The sequence below is a fragment of the Hypanus sabinus genome, chromosome 27 (assembly GCF_030144855.1).
Source record: "Hypanus sabinus isolate sHypSab1 chromosome 27, sHypSab1.hap1, whole genome shotgun sequence".
Taxonomy (NCBI): domain Eukaryota; kingdom Metazoa; phylum Chordata; class Chondrichthyes; order Myliobatiformes; family Dasyatidae; genus Hypanus; species Hypanus sabinus.
This window is the reverse complement of record NC_082732.1, coordinates 29,606,080-29,622,755: the sequence shown is the minus strand read 5'-3', so window position 1 is coordinate 29,622,755 and position 16,676 is coordinate 29,606,080. Positions and strand designations below refer to the sequence as shown.

Sequence of the window (16,676 nt, the reverse complement as noted above, 5' to 3'; positions counted from 1 at the left end):
GATAGAATTTTCTGTGTTCTGTGACTCCTACTCTCAATATTTTATCTGAGAAAATTCACTCACTGATCTGTCAAAAATCTGGCAACAGTTTTGCAGGAAGATGAATTCAGATGATTGCATGGTGCATTTTTAAATTTATTTATAGAACCAGTATGGGCTCTATATTTTTAAACATTTTATACATTTAAATAGAAATGTGTCCACAAGTTCAAAGTAATTAGGGAAAATTTCATTAGTAATGGAAAGAGACACGAAAACTTTCTCCCTTCCCCCATTCCAAACAACAGACTCTACCAGCACCAAAAACTGGTTAACTACTACCATAACTAGCAGGTTAGGGATAATTATGGGATGCATGGTTACCGGGGCAACCAGACGAAACGTCACAACTGGGCATGTGCGTTCCAATTTTTTCTCTCCCCTCTTTCTGTCTCTTTTTTTGGATTATTTTCAGCCGGGGGGCTGAGGAGATTTTTTTTTGTTGGTGTGTGGCGGCCATTTTTCCACCTCACCCTGACAAATCTGTCAATATAGTCACTCCATCCGCTTCTGTCCTTCTTAAAATATCCAACAAGAGCTCCCTCCTGTCTTTTATTCATTTAGTTGTTGTTTTTTTGAAAAGAACCTCCTTATTTGCATTCCCCTTCCTTTAAATATATGTTTCCTTTTCAGGATATTTATTAATGTAAATTTTCTGTGACCACCCCCTCCCAACACCTTCATTTCTCTTCAAAATACAAATATATATATATATAACTTAACATTCAATGATGCCGGCATCTTTTGGCAATGAGGAGGACGGGATGGAAAACGATGAGGGAGCCCCAGGTAGGTGCTGATGAGGTTCTCATTAATAATCATTTTCATGCTCAAGTTGTTGGCGCAAAAAAGATTAGAGTAATAACCAGGCAACAGCCCCTTTTATATTCTACATGTAAATAAGAACATATATTTCTGAAAGAAACTACAGCTCCGCAGTGGAAACCCGGCAACTTCAGGGTTTGGTCAAGCCCGGAGTGTCTGCAGAAAGTGTATGGAGGAGCCTGAGCGGGAGTCAGGGCCGCGGGAAGCCGCGATTCGGTGGGCTTTTCCTCGGTCTAATTTGCAAGTTTTTTTTTGTCGGCCTCCGCTCCCTTACAGCCGCCGCCGGCACTTTGTGCTCGATGCGAACCGATGACAGACAGGGGTTTGGAGCCAGTAATGGGTTGATGCAAACGCAAGACTGATCTTTTGTTTCTGCTAATTTTAGAAAAATATTCTTATCCGCGCTTTTAAAATAGAAAGTGGCCGTTAAAGTAGTCCGTTGAATATTAACAAAGAAAACGGGGACAATTCGCCAAACCGGAGTTCCTGATATAATATCTGCGTATTTTTTTCAGAAATTCTGCATGTTTATTTTTAAAATTGATAAATCAATAGAGCAAACAGTATTCATATCTAAATTGCAATGTAATTGCTTTTTATAATACACCAACCTGTAATTCTGTTTTTAATAGCCATCCCCGGCAATAATTATAAATTAACATTGCGTTGACATTTGCTGCAATTTTCACACTGTATACATGCCTGTCTGAAAACATCGTTGTTTCTAGTCTCAAGATGCAAATGATTAATCTCAACACGGGTTTTAATTTTAGTGATCTTTTACTTGTTGCATTTGCTGGATACATGAAAGGGGGGGCAATTTCGGAGTAGGAGTGATGTTTTTTTTCGGAGGAATGCTTTAATGTTGAAATATCGCACCGTTAGTTACTAATTCTTGCATTGCGTTTTGGGGCAGAAACTGTAGTTTTATAAAAGTTTTGTAAGTGACATTTCTGGGGTGGGTAAAAGTTTGGGGTTTGCAGTCAATGATTTGTGGTCTGATTTGCCCCATTAGCTGCCCATCTCTTCAGCTCTCCCGTGAAGTACAAATGTTATTCAAAGCAGGCTCATTATGACGTCACAAAGCCGGCTGCAGCCTACCCTGCTGATGTTTGGAGCCCCGCCTCCATCTTTGCCCTCCCATTGGCCCGGAGAGTATTGCCCGGCTTTGTGATAGGTCAGTCGCAGACATCGGCTAGGTTAGGTTGAGCGGTACTGAATGTAGCAATTACTGCATATCCAAAAGGCAGAGAGAGAAAAAAAATCTTTTGTTTCAGATGTTTCATTGCTCAGGATTACTCCTGTTGCTTGACACCATTGCCTGTCAGTGGATGTTACATTCTTGCTAAATTTCCTTTATTTTATTTTCACTCTTCACTGATGGTGATAAGACCTTCGTTAATATTTCGCCCAAGAGTCAGCTTTATTTAGAACCAGTTGCCATGAATGATATGTCCAGATGCGCGACTGCATGGAGGACATCCCCTGCACACCGACAGGAACATAGAAACAGGTCATATTATTCCCTAAGCAACACACACAAAATGCTGGGGGAACTCAGCAGGCCAGGCAGCATCTCTGGAAAAGAGTGAACTGTCGACGTTTCGGGCCAAAAGAAGGGGGAAAGTCAGGCTGAACTTCTGAGTAAAGGCAGAAGTTCCTCCAGCATTTTGCGTGTGTTGCTTTGGATTTCCAGCATCTGCAGATTTTCTCATGTTTGCGGTATTATGCCTCAAGTTTACTCTGTCTTTCAGAAAGATTACGTGTTCTTATAGTGAACTCAACTCCACTTTCCTGCCCGCCCCATGTAACCCTCGATTCTGCTAGTCATAAAAACGTATTGAATGTACCTAATTGTATCAGCTCTCCAGGCAAGAATTTCATAAAGTTGATCATGGTAGACACAAAGAAAACTTTCTTCGATTAGTCTTAAATGAGTATTTCCTTATAGGGGAAACATCCTTGCAACAGCTAATATATCCTATCCCTTAGAATCCATAGAACCATAGAACACTACAGCACAGTACAGGCCCTTCAGCCCTCCATGTTGTGCCGACCCATATAATCCTTAAAAAAAAGTACTAAACCCACACTACCCCATAACCCTCCATTTTTCTTTCATCCATGTGCCTGTCCAAGAGGCTCTTAAGTACCCCTAATGTTTTAGCCTCCACCACCATCCCTGGCAAGTCATTCCAGGCACTCACAACCCTCTGTGTAAAAAAACTTACCCCTGATGTCTCCCCTAAACTTCCCTTCCTTAATCCTGCCTTTCATTCTTTGCAAACATGAGAGAGATAGGCCCAGATGACTCATTCTTCCCACACAGGTTCCAATGCAACTATATCCTTAAGTAAAGAGACTAAAATTGTCTGCAGTACACCTAGTGTGGTCACCATAAGACATAGAATAAAATTAGGCCATTCATTCCATCAAGTCTGCTCCACTGTTCAATTATGGGTGATTTATTTTCCTTCTCAAACCCATTCTCCTGCCTTCTCCCCATAACCTTTGAGGCCCTTACTAAAACTCTGCTTTAAATATGACAATTGACTTTGCCTCCACAGCCATCAGTGGCAGTGAACTCCACAAATTCACCACCCTTTGGATAAAGAAATTCCTCCTAATCTCCGCTGTAAAATTAAGTCCTTCTACTCTGAGGCTGTGCCCTCTAATCCTTTACTGTCTCACTATTGGAGACATCCTCTTCAGATCCATTCTGTCTAGGCCTTTCAACATTTGGTAGGTGTCAATGAGAACCCCCTTCCCCCCACCGCATTCTTCTTAACTCCAACAAGTACAGGCCCAGAGCCCTCAAACACTTCTTTTATGTTAACCCCTTTTTCCCAGGATTTATTTTCCTCTGGACCCACTCCAATCTTTTCTTAGATCTGGCAACACCAAAGTCCTGTACAACAAAAAAAGACCTTTATTCTTATTGTACACTCATACCTATAACTCTTGTAGTCCATCCCCATTGTGGAAAAGGCGCACATTCTGTTTGCTTTTCTCTGTTATTACTGTACTTGTGTGCTAACATTTCTTGTATGAGGACACATTTTTGTTTCACATCAGCATTCATTAATCACACAAAGTTTAAATAATCAGTTTTTCCAGCAAATTATCAAACAAGTGGATAACTTCACATTCTTTAGTTTCTTGCTCTCCAACCAATTTTTGTATCAGTAAACTTGTATAAAATACACTTGCCCCCTTTGTCTATCCATAACACAGATTGGAAATTGCTGAAGTACTCTGCCCTTTGCCATTTATCAATCTGAAGATGACCCTTTATCTGTACTCCCTGTTAACTGCCTGTTAAACAATTTTCTATCTGTGTTAGTATTATTTTCAGTTTTTGTGGTGTCACCTTTTGTGTGATTCCTTTGGAAAACCACAACTATTAGATCCCCTTTAACTTACCTGATAGAAGACCATGTTTCCTCTGTTTAATTATATTAGAACTTTCTATATGTCCTGTTCATACTTCCTTTCAAAATGGGATCTAATATTTTTGGTATCTGGCCTATTGCTTTCTGCTACCTTTCTCATTCCCTTTTTGGAAAATGATATTGCATTTGTAGTTTTCTAATCTGCAGGGACCTTTTCAAAATCTAGGGAACAATGGAAATCAAATCTATTACCACAGATATCTCCGAGTGCCCCAGGATGATTTGTAGCCTGTGAAATTCTTTTGAAGTTTAGCTGGGATTTGGGGAATGTGGTAGCCACTTGGCTCGGAGGAAGATTCAGGTAATTCATTGTGACAATGAATTGATAGTGTTTTTGTGCAAAGTTATTGGAGACATCAGCATTGACAAGGACATCAGGGATAACTTTCCAAAACACATTTGGAAGCATTCAGCAGGCCCGGCAGCATCTATGGGTGTTCTTAATGCTCTGAGCCAGTGACCTTTAATTGGTTTATCTCTTCTTGTAAAAGGTTATCTCTCTCCACAGGTGCTGCCTGAGCATTTTGCTTTCGCTTCTATATAATGACTGCTCCTCAAATACTTGCCATTAGGTTTGCTCTATTTGAACAAGGACATTTGGGCCTCAGTTTAGTATCTCGTTCAAATATGGGTTGGTCTAACAGCTTGGTCCCTACTGCAGTAAAGAGTCGGGTTGGAGTTTTTGCCCAGAACTTTGGAGTAGATAACTCAAAGCCACAATTTTCTGACATGGAGGCATCAGTGTCGTTCACTGACCAATAACTAACACTATGAGTCATGTTTAGTCAGAACTATACCCAGTGTTAACTGCTACCCTGAACAGTTTGACTGCTAACTCTTCAGAATGGCATTCTCCTGTTTTATCTTGATAAATATGCATCCTTCTGGTTTTAACTTCTGCTCACATTGGCTTTGCACACTAGTTGTTCTGCACTTGTAGGGATCGTTCACTTATATCTGTGGGAATTACACTGGCCTTTGTGAAGTCTGTGGATTGTTTATACTTCTGGCCTGCAGAATTCTGTACCTGTAAAAGAATCTCATAAACAAGTTTACCAACAACAGAAAGGTAGACAGCATTATGAGCAGGTATAAGCAAGTATTACATTTTCAAAGATGCACTGTACGTTAAGCAAATGAGCAAAACTGGCAAATTGTGGGTGGGTGAGAGGTCACCACTTTCAGGATCAAACAGGGTTGATCAGAGTGCTTTATTAATAGTGAAGAACTATGAATGATGGAAATACAAGAGCTTAATGTATTTTGAGTATTCTATTCTTACCTCAGATAATGGGCAGAATGGGATAAAGATGAATATATAGGCTTGGGTTACAAGTCGACAAGTATCTCATTGAATGATGCAACAGGTTTGGAGAATTAAACCATCTGCTTCTGTGCCTATATTTTTGTTCTTTATAGCTGTCCATGTAACCTTTGTCGGGCACAGACTGACTATGAGCCTTAAGAGCAAGGAGGATATGCCTCATTTAGATAAAACCACCAATATGTGACCATATCTAGACAACAATATATTGTATTTTTTCTCCTGATGGGAACATAAGGTCCTGGGGAGTGTTGACAGGGTGGATGTGGAGAGGATGTTTTCTCCTCTGGGATAATCGCAGAGTAGGGGGTCACTATTTATAGGTAAGGCGTCACCTCTTTATGACAGATTAAAAACAATGCTACTGTTTTCTGCAGTTTGTGAATCTTTGAAACTCTCTTCCTCGTAGATTAATGGATGAAGAATCTTTTTTGAGAGGTCGCTAATCAGTGAGGTGGTGAAGAGTCATTGTGGATAGAATACGGAGCCGAGGTTAGCTGTGGAAGGGCTGAGTGTGCTGAACTCTAATTTGTATGTTGTTCCTGGGTGTACCATGGCCCCAGGTACATTGCTAGACCTTGTTCCGAACAGCAGCACTGTGCTTCAAATTCCAGCAAGACAGCTGACTAAATTCAATTAATGAAACAATCTAGGACAGGGGTTCCCAACGTGGTGTTCACAGACCCCACGGTTAATGGTAGTGGTCCATGGCATAGAAATGATTTGGAACCCCTGATCTCAAGGAAAGTATAGTATTAGTCACCATCACCAGGAGATTACTGCAGTATTGTGAAAACTGACCTGATTTGCTCATGTCCCGCATTGAAGGAAATCTGACATTATGAGAACCCAGATCTGAAGCAATACGGGCCCCATAACGTGGCACATCAAACTACTCAAGCCTATCAAAATGCTGTGACAAAGCATAAGGAATAGTTTTTGATGAATTGGACATTGGATTTAGATGTGGCAAAGGCACACTTAGCCAGTTACATCTGTAAAGACTCCCATGTGAACTTCTGCATAAGTAGAGTTATTTCACAGATTATTCAATGTTCCGGTGCAGCCACACTTGGAATTACAGCTTTCAGCAATCTTGGAGTTCGTTCTCAGTTACGTTCATCCCCATCCTCGGTGCCAGAGCGGCTCTGAGTTGCTCCAGCAATGACTATGGATCCGTAATGTTTTATCCGTAAGCGAACTCGGGCAAGGAGCTCTCTTGCTGATTTCATCTGCCTGATAAATCCATTTTCTTACACGGCAGAAGGGCCACCCAGAGCAGCAAACTTTGGATAGGGAACCTCGTAGACTTGCCGCCTAATGTTAGGGAGCTGGCTGGATATCTGAAGTATCTAAGTAGCATCTAGACAAGTATTTGAATTACCAATGCAGAGAAAGCCATGGACCAAATGTAGATAATTAAGTACAATTGGATGTAAAAATCAGTTTCTGTGTTGTGTGACTCCAACTTGCCAGGCTTGACCTGCTCGCGAGAAATCCCGCACCAGAGGTGAGCACACTCGATCTCACCTTTGCCAAATTATCTGTTGTGGATGCATCTTTCCATTTGAGCATTGACAGTCTTTATGGAGAAAATTCCTGGCCTTCACACAAAGAGCACCGATCACTTCCTCCTTCGACTCTTTATCTCTTTTACCTATTGCCTCCCAGCTTTTTACTTCATTCCACCTTGCCCCCCCCCCACCCACCTGGTTTCACCTGTCACCAGCCTACTGGTGCTCCTCACCCTCTCCCATCACCTTTAATCTGGCTTCTTTCCCCCCTTCCTTTCTAGCCCTCATGAAGGGTCTCAACCTGAAACATCAACTGACCTCTCCATAGGTGCTGCCTGGGTTTCTCCACCGTTGTGTGTGGAGCTACCACCACCTCAAGTAGGAATGGTTGAAAATGGATCTAATGGCATCTGTATTGTTCATTAGCACCAGAACTGTACTCCACCACAAGCAATAATCTTAGGGCCTGGCATATCTCTTCCTTTACAAGTACCTTCAAACCTAGTTCATGAAGGGGCAGAGGGGACATGATAGAGGCAACAGAGAACGAGAAGCTATAACACAGGATGGTGTGCACTTCAGACGAAAGCACCAGGCAGTTGATGGAGCTAAATGAAACCACAACCAATATATTAGATCAAAGCTCTGGAGTCCTACTTCATCAGTGATGGCGGTGGGCAGATAAAGTGTCCTATTGGGGTTGGTGCAGGTGGGAGGAAGCACCAGGAACACTCTTGAACATAATGACAGCAGGCCCAGGAGCCAAGTTCAAAAGACCTGCACTCAGTGGCCACTTCATTAGCTACCCAATGTACCTAATAAAGTGGCCACTAGGTGCATGTTCGTGGCCTTCTGCTGCTGTAGCCCATCCACTTCAAGGTTCGAGGTGTTGTGCGTTCAGAGATGCTCTCCTCCACACCACTGTTGTAACATGTGGTTACTTGAGTTACTGTCACCTTCCTGTCCGCTTGAATCAGTCTGACCACTCTCCTCTCTCATCAACAAGGTCTTTTTACTCACAGAACTGGATTTTTTTTGTACCATTCTCCGTAAAATCCCAAAGACTGAAAATCCCAGGAGATCAACAGTTTTTGAGATAAGTCATCCTGCCCGGTGCCAACGATCATTCCACAGTCAAAGTCACTGAGATCACATTTCTTCAACATTCTGAGGTTTGGCCTGAACAACAAATGAACGCTTGACCATGTCTGCATGCTTTTACGCATTGAGTTGATGTGACATGATTGGCTGATTTTGATATCTGCATTAATAAGCAGGTGTGTGTGTGTGTGTATCTAATAAAGTGGCCAGTGAGGGTAAGTGAAGTGTTTGCACCCATGTACAAAGTACAACATCCTTTGTGGCTGCTGACCAGCCCTTTGTCACAGAAGCCAGTTGATTCACTCCTGCTCTCACGAAGTGGCTGTGCACAAGCTGTTTGCTCTGACGGTATCCCAGATGCATTGTTGAAGACATTCCCCCCTCCCCCCAGAGCCAGCTGAGCAGCTCCCTGAATTGTTCCAGTACACTGCAACACTGGGATCTGTCCCCCAATGTGGAAATTTGTCCAACCAAGCCTGTCTTATCAACAAAACTGAGGCAAATCAGACCAGCAAGTTAGTACCCACCAGTCTCATCATCCTCAATACTGTGATGAATAGGGTCTTTGAACATGGCCCTTGCTTGGCAATGACCTTGAGTGTCTTCACTCTAACTGTTCTGGCTAAGTAGCAATGAACAGCATCTTCTTCATTGTAATTGTTGTGAACGCTTTATTTTTAAATGGTTCTGATTGTCCTTCCGTGCTCTTCCACAACACCACTTTGCCTAGGGGGACCAGCACTGTCTCGGGTCCCCACTTGTCAAATTCTTGAACATCTGTCCTGATGAAGGGTCTCGGCTTGGAATGTTATCTGTTTAATCCTCTTCATGATGCTGCCTGACCTGCTGAGTTCCTCCAGCAACTTGTGTGTGCTGCTCTTGGTCGAATACCAGGAAACCATTAATTGACCTAGGGTATCAAAGTAGAAAAATGCCCTTACCAACCTTTCCACATACATGTGAATCCCACCCCAATACTGCCTGTACTGCCGACTAGATTTTCTGAGTTTAACGGCAGTCACATTCTCTTCCTAAGGAGAATTCATTCTGTTTTAAATCCAGCTAAAATGGATAGGAGAGTTGAGAAGCTATCTGCAGTATGTTGACTTCTTGCTCTATCTGCACCTTCAGTCTTCATGCCATGTTTTAGAAGTACCAAAAGATTCTGTATAAATCTAACATTTTTTAACTTGTTGACTGGTGGCAGCCTAATTGTTTTCCTCTTGTTTCTGTTTCCACCTCTCCTTTTCCTCCTCCTCTGCCTGCTCTCTCCCTTTTGTCCTCACCCCATTCTATCCAGATTATAGTTGCCCGATCTCTCTTATCCTGTTGGAGCTGACTGATACTGGTTGGGTTACTGTCCTGTACATCCTGAAATGTCACTACAATTGGTCACGTTAACCATCGAAACCACTCCCCATTCCATCCCATGTGATGTTGTTTCCATGGTACTGACATCTGGTGTTTTCACTTCTGAAACACACCATTTTAGCTGATGACCAATGAGCATTACTGAAGGAAATAAAACCCATGATGATCAAAACATATTCTCCTGTCTCACCGTTTTGCCAAGATATGTTTAAAAAGATGTTAAAGCTCACATGTTTACAAGTAAATTGCAATCATGTGACTGAAGGTGAGGTATTGTACTCATTTTTATTTACCGATCAATACGGTCTGGAGTACAACTCAGGCATATTTGGTTAATGACATTGGGCAGCCATGAGGTAAAGCATAGCCGTTGAAATCCAGCAGCAGTTTGTGGTGTTAGCCTTGGCCATTTAGAGGGATCTATTGCTAAGTGAATCTGTGATAGCGGCGCAGGATAAGCATAGTTCAGCCTCACAGTGATGCACCAGCAAACAGCTTCACACGTAGTTATGATCTTGAGAGATTTGTCTAGTGTTAATTGAAGATTCACCTTAGTGTGATATGGTCTGCCACTGGCTACAAACAAAATGAATTCTGTTCTGTTAATGTTCTTTCGCCTCCATCCCTACTTGCCTCTTTGTATGAAGCTATTTGATACCTGGGTATTTAAATTTAAAAGAATTATTAAACTATGGATTGCTGCAGTTGCAGAACACAAGGGTACTAATAACAGTACGATGAGGCTATAGGACTAGCATTCAGAGCCTGGGCTGTTGATTCAATAGCATAAGTTATTGTTGCAACTGCTGGACCCACTTTCAAGGATTCTACAAATCATGTCCTCAGTATTATTTATTTGCACAGTTTGTCTTTCGCACATTGACTTTTGTCTGTCTTTGTGTCATTGATTCTATTGGATTTCTCTGCCCGACTGCTAATGGCCGTAAGAAAACGGATCTTAAGTTAGTATATGGTGACATGTACTGTACACACTTTGATAATGAAGTTACTTTGAAGTTTGGAATTCTTTGCAACAGCTGGGAAACCTAAGGCAACTTAAAAGTTGAAGATGTGAATGATCCGGTAAAGTAGATCTGGTTTCCCAGAGAATTGGCAAACCTGACACGGAGAGTAGAGGGCATTTTTGTCTGTTGTCAGAGTGAAGTCTCCCCTCAAGGAGTTGAGGGCTGAATGTTCTCCTTAAATTTGTACCATTGCTTGATGTTAAAATGCTGGACTCAGTAATGCTAATTATGAAAGCAATGGATTGTTGTAAAAACACAACTCCTTTAGGAAAGGAAATTTGCCATCCTTACCTGTTTAGCCAACAGAGGACTCCAGGCTTGTAGCAATGAGTGTTAGCCACCCTGTAAACTGGCCCATTCAGATTAGGGGTTAGTTGAGTTGTACGATAAGTAGTGGACAAGCCTTTGGCATCCACATTACATGTGTGAGCAAGTCAAAAATACTTTAAATGAGAATTTTGAGTTCCAAGCTGCCTACTAACTTTACCAAGATTATGATTGGGTTTCAAAGTTCAATAGGATATAACTGTATTTGCAACCATTAACTACTCTGAGATATACAGGCTATAAGGGTTTAGAGTCATGAAGTACTGCAGTGACGAAACAGGCCCCAGGCCCATCTAGTCGTGTCTGATCTTCTGTTAGTCCCATCTACCTGCACCCAGACCGTTTCCCTGTAAAACCCTCCCATCCATGTTCCTATCTAAACTTCTCTTAAATGTTACAACTGAACCTGTATCTGCAGCTTCCATTGGCAACTCACAACGCCCTCTTGAGTAAAGTAGTTTCCACTTAAATATTTCACTTTTCACCTTAAACCTGTGACCTCTAGCTCTAGTCTCAGCCAAGCTGCGGGGAACGAGCCTGCATGCATTCTCCCTGACTATACCCTTCATAGTTTTGTAAACCTCTATAAGATCACCTGCTCCGGTGAATAAAGTCCTAACCTGTTCAGCCCTTCCCTATAACTTGGGTCTTCAGGTCCCAACAGGGGAAGAAATTCAGTCAGTTTGAGCTGCAAACTGTTCAGGATTCATTCATTTCATTATTTAGCCAAGAATATTCATGAAGGAATATTGAATACTTAAGAATGGGTTTCTTGCTGTGTATTCCTCTGAGGAGAATTGATTGGGAATATGGAGTTTACACAGCCCATCAATTATGCTCTCTTCTTAAGAGCTACAGTACTGTGCAAAAGACTTGGGGACATATATAGCTAAGGTGCTTAAAACTTTTGCACAGTACTGTATTTGTCAATGTGGAGCAGAGAGCGAGTTTGTAAGTCTGGCAGGACTGGCAAGATTGGCAATGGTAAAGGTGGAGTGCCAGGAATGGGCTGTGGGACAGGTGGCAGAGAAGGAGTGCCGGGCTGGGAGGGTGGTGCAGGTGCCGATTCACTAAGCCCTAAGACACCAGGCAAGGTAATTTGACTTTAAACAATTGGTTTATCGGTCTTTACGAAATCTGTCTGGTACTTGCTACTCCCTCTCCTCCTCATCCCCTTTTCCAAACTGTGATTCCCCTCTCCCTGCCCCCTTCCCACTCTCAGTCAACGACAGAGACACATATCAGAATCAGGTTCGTCATCACTCACATATGTCATGAAATTTGTATTGTTTGCAGCCAGCAGCACAGTGCAATACATAAAATTCCTACAGTGCTGTGCAAAAGCCTCGCCTGAGATCTTTGCACAGTGAGGGCTAAGCCTAGGGCTTGGTATCCACCCTGGGAATGGAAGACCAATACGACATAGGAACAGAACTGGTCATTTGGCTCATCGAGTCTGCTTTGCAGACATCGATGTGTGGTGGAACACTGTGAAAAGAACTTTAATCTGTGCTGTATCAACCCTGGGATGAAGTGGGGCTTTACTCGGTATCTTTTTCTTACCGTCTTCCCTGCGAGCTTTGACTCAGGAGAACCTTGTATCCAACTCTTACTGTGATACTCTAAGGATGTTTGATGGGACAATACAGAAAGAACTTTATATAGTATATCTAACCTATTTCTGGGAATAGCTGTCGTAGAGAGTGAAATATATGTAGCTTAAAAGTCTAAACACTCACTTTGCAAAGAATACTCTGATTAGAAACATAGAAAACCTACAGCACAATACAGGCCCTTTGGCCCATAACGCTGTGCTGGACATGTACTTACTTTAGAAATTACCTAGGGTTACCTTTAGCCCTGTATCTTTCTAAGCTCTCATTGATTGCAAAATATGAATACAATGCACATTATGTCATGAAATAGTTGCAACTATCTTTGAAAAAGAGTGTTACTTTGTATTTGGAACACTGAATTTGAACAGCTCCATCTGATGGTAGCTTGCTGCTCTCTGTTAATGAAGTACTTCTACACTGAATCTTTGTGCTAAATGGGCATGTTTGGGTTTGTTTTCATGGCATATGAGGTGACTTTGCTCACAGAATTAACTAAGTTAGATTGAGGTTCAGGTGAATCAGTAATCCATTTCTACTTCCAGTCTGGTCTACGGTACTCGATGTTCTTAATGGGTCTCGTCTGTATTGGAAAAACCAAGGACAGTTTGGGGAATTACTCTGTGGAGTGTCTTCTCTCAAACCCGAGTTTGTCATTTTAATTCACTGTCCCACTCCCACTGTGGTTTGTGACAATCAGGCCATGGTTACAATGTGAACTAATTAATAACATCTCAGTTTTTGCTTGGACACATTGTAGCCTGTAGTATTCAATGTTGAATTCATCAGCGCTAGTTACCTTTCTGTTTGTATCAGTACTGAATGTTTGTCCATACTGTTCCAACCCTGCCTCTCCACCACCCCCCCCCCCACCCCCCTATTCTGGCCTCCTCAGCAAGTCCCAGTTGGCCAGTCTTTGAAACACATCGAGCAGGCATGGGAGCCCAACTGTCCATTCAGTGGCTTTGATACTTCCTCCAGCATTCTGTGTGACTTTCCTTGGATTTCCAGGACTTCCTTGTGTTTATGATTCGACTTCTACGCTGTGAACCCTCTTCTGGCAATGCCCAGCGTAAAGAAGTTTAATTCTTCCCCTCAGGTGTTCAGTGGCTCCCTCTCTCACTGCTCACCCTCTGTAGTCTCTTTGACCATGTGCTCAGCCAGACCTGCTACCACAACCCCCTCCTCCTCTCTGGTTTCACCAATCACTTGCCATCTTGTGCTTCTTCCTCCTCCTCCTCCTTCTCATCTTCTTGTTGACTTCCCCAAGCCCTGATGAAGGGTCTCAGCCCAGAACATTGGCTCTTTACTCATTTCCATAGTTGCTGCCTGACCGACTGAGTCCCTCCAGCATTTTGTGTGTGTGGCTTGGACTTCCTCTTACCTGTGACTGATAATGGTGATATCTTTTTGTTCCACCCATTGCTTTTGCCACCTGCTCTTTTAATTTCTGCTTTGATTTCTTCCTCTTTCATTTCTGATGAAGGGTGTTTGCATCAAACACTCACTGGTTTCTCTTGACAGGCTGAGTTCTTCCAGCACATTTGTTTTTGTCTTGCATTATGATCCGTACAGTACATTGAAGTTGGTTTGAAGGAAGACCCGAGTTTCTATCACACTTTCTTGTGTCCAGGATATCCTAAATTGCTTCCAGCCTGTACATTACTTCATGTGTTGTGTGTGAGTTATATGAACTATCTTTTGCACCTTGAAGCAGAGGAATATTGTTTCATTTGGAGCTATGCATGTTTATGGTTGTAGAGTTGAATGACCATAAACTTGAATATGAACTAGATACTTTTGAAGAGTGGCCACTACTGCCAAGTAGGAAACAATACAACCTATTAAAGTGCAGCAAATTCCCAGACTCCGCCATGAAGTGATGCGGTCAGACCTACTCCCAAACTCAGCTACGTGCTAATAAGGATGTACCTTTCGGACAGACATGAGGAATTTCTTCAGCCAATGGATGGTGAATCTATGGAATTTATTGCCTCAGATGGCCGTGGTTGCCAAGTCATGGGTATATTTATAGTGGAGGCTGATAATTCTTGATGAGTAAAGGTTATGGGGATATGGCAGGTTAATGGGGTAGAAGGGGGAAACGTCCGCCATGGGCTTGATGGGCTGAATGGCCTGATTTTTATAATCTAATGTTATTACACAGTTACAGGAAAGGTAAATAATGATAACACTTGGAGAGGGTTCTGCTCTTTGGGGGCTTTTACCACAGTGGCAGAGTCATTATTTCACATCTCATTGAACCCCAGGACAAACATGCTTTCCATTAGTCTTAATGGATTAGAATGTATTCAGCCCTGAAAGCTTTAACACTGGTTGCTTGTTTGTAAGGAGCCGTCCACTCTCGGGCCAGACTGTTCTGTGAGTCACTACTTAAAGAATTGAGTGAAGTTGTATTTTTAAATGAGGGGTGGCAAAAATGGAACTTGCTATTCATTCATGTGTCTCGAAGAGGTTAATGGTTCCGGCTGCATTTCTTCATTTTATTGTGTAATGGAAAGTTTATACTTGCAAGAAAATCAGGATTGCATTTATACAATGCTTTGCATAGTAGAGTTTCAAGGGTTTCAAGTTGGGTAGAATCTGACCAGCCTCTCGTCCTTGAATGTAAATGAACTACTGTACCCAGACATTTTACTACTCGTAAGTAATTGGGTAATTTAAAATTGGAAATTAAGATCAGCCAGGATTGTGTTGGGCGGCCTGAAAGTGTTGCCATTCTTCTGGAACCAACATAACATGCCCAGAATTTATTAATCCTAATGCACACGTCTTTGGGATGCGATGGAAAGCGGAGCAGCCCGAGGAAACCCTCGTGGTCTTGGGGAAAAAGTGCAAACTTCTTACAGGGAGTTGAACCCCGATCACTGGTGCTGCAAAGTGTTACGCTAACTGCTGCGTTACAGTGCTGCTCCCTAATTATGACTCACTGTGCAGCATGGACAGTTCAAAGTTTGAAGTAAATTTATTATCCAAGTACATGTATGTCACCATATACAACCCAGAGTTTAGGGCATTCACAGTAAATCCAAGAAACACAACAGGACTGACAGACAACCAGTGCAATAGACAACAAATTCTGCAAGTACAAAAAAAGAAATACAATAATAATAAATAAGCAATAAATATCGAGAATGTGAGGTGAAGGGTCCTTGGAAGTGAGTCCACAGGTTGTGGGAACAGTTCAGTGATGGGGCAAATGAAGTTATCCCCTTTGGTTCAAGACCCTGATGGTTGAGGGGTAATAATTGTTCCTGAACCTGGTGGTGTGGGTCTTGAGGTTCCTGTACCTTTTTCCTGATGGCAGCGGTGAGATGACCTGGATGGTTGTGGTCCTTGATGATGGATGCTGCTTTGCTGTGACAATGCGATATGCTCAGTGGTGGGGAGAGCTATACCCGTGATGGACTGGGCGATTATCCACTACCTTTTTTGTACAAAGGCATTGATGTTTCCATACAAGACCATAATGAACCAGTCAATGTACTCTCCACCACACATTTGTCAAAGTTTTAGATGACATGCTGAATCTTTGCAAACTTCTAAGAAAGTTGAGACACTGCCATCCTCAAGTGCAGGGCCCAGGACGGTTCCTCAAACGATAACACCTAGGATTTTAACATTCTGACTCTCTCCACCTCTGATTCCACCCCCCCCCCCCACCCCGGTGAGAAATAGCTCATGGGCCTCCAGTTTCCAGTCACTGAAGTCATTGAGGGGTGGTTGTTGTGGCATGGCTCAGCTAGACTGAAAGGACAAAGGGCATAGCTTTAGGAGGAGAGCAGATGCCTTTCTCCTAAAGATGATATTATTTGTTTGGATTTCCAGCGGGCCGTTCATAAAGAAGACCATGCCCTAGGTAATTAATCTGAACTATCAACAATGACATTTGGTTTGATGGTTGGGTTGGGTGCGTTCTGTTTTATGGTCAATGATTGCTGAGTTTCACTGCCATCTATTCTGGGGGGTTTTGTTGTTCCTTGGTGACTTGGAGGAAAATGCTTTTTTAAAAAAAAATAATTTGCTAATAGTTCTACAGTTTTCTTTTGGTTGGTAACAAGATG

The 16,676-nt window shown here is 42.4% G+C and overlaps 1 protein-coding gene across 1 annotated transcript in view; it reads left to right on the top strand.

The window, feature by feature from the left end:
• Positions 1-439: 439 nt before the first annotated feature.
• The window catches only part of chd5 (chromodomain helicase DNA binding protein 5), a 92,061-nt gene continuing 75,824 nt past the window's right edge, over positions 440-16,676 (top strand). Inside the window, exon 1 of the mRNA XM_059952130.1 lies at positions 440-828. Within this exon, the coding sequence (XP_059808113.1) occupies positions 768-828 (61 nt within the window). The 5' untranslated portion in view covers positions 440-767. The remainder of the gene's footprint in view (positions 829-16,676) is intronic.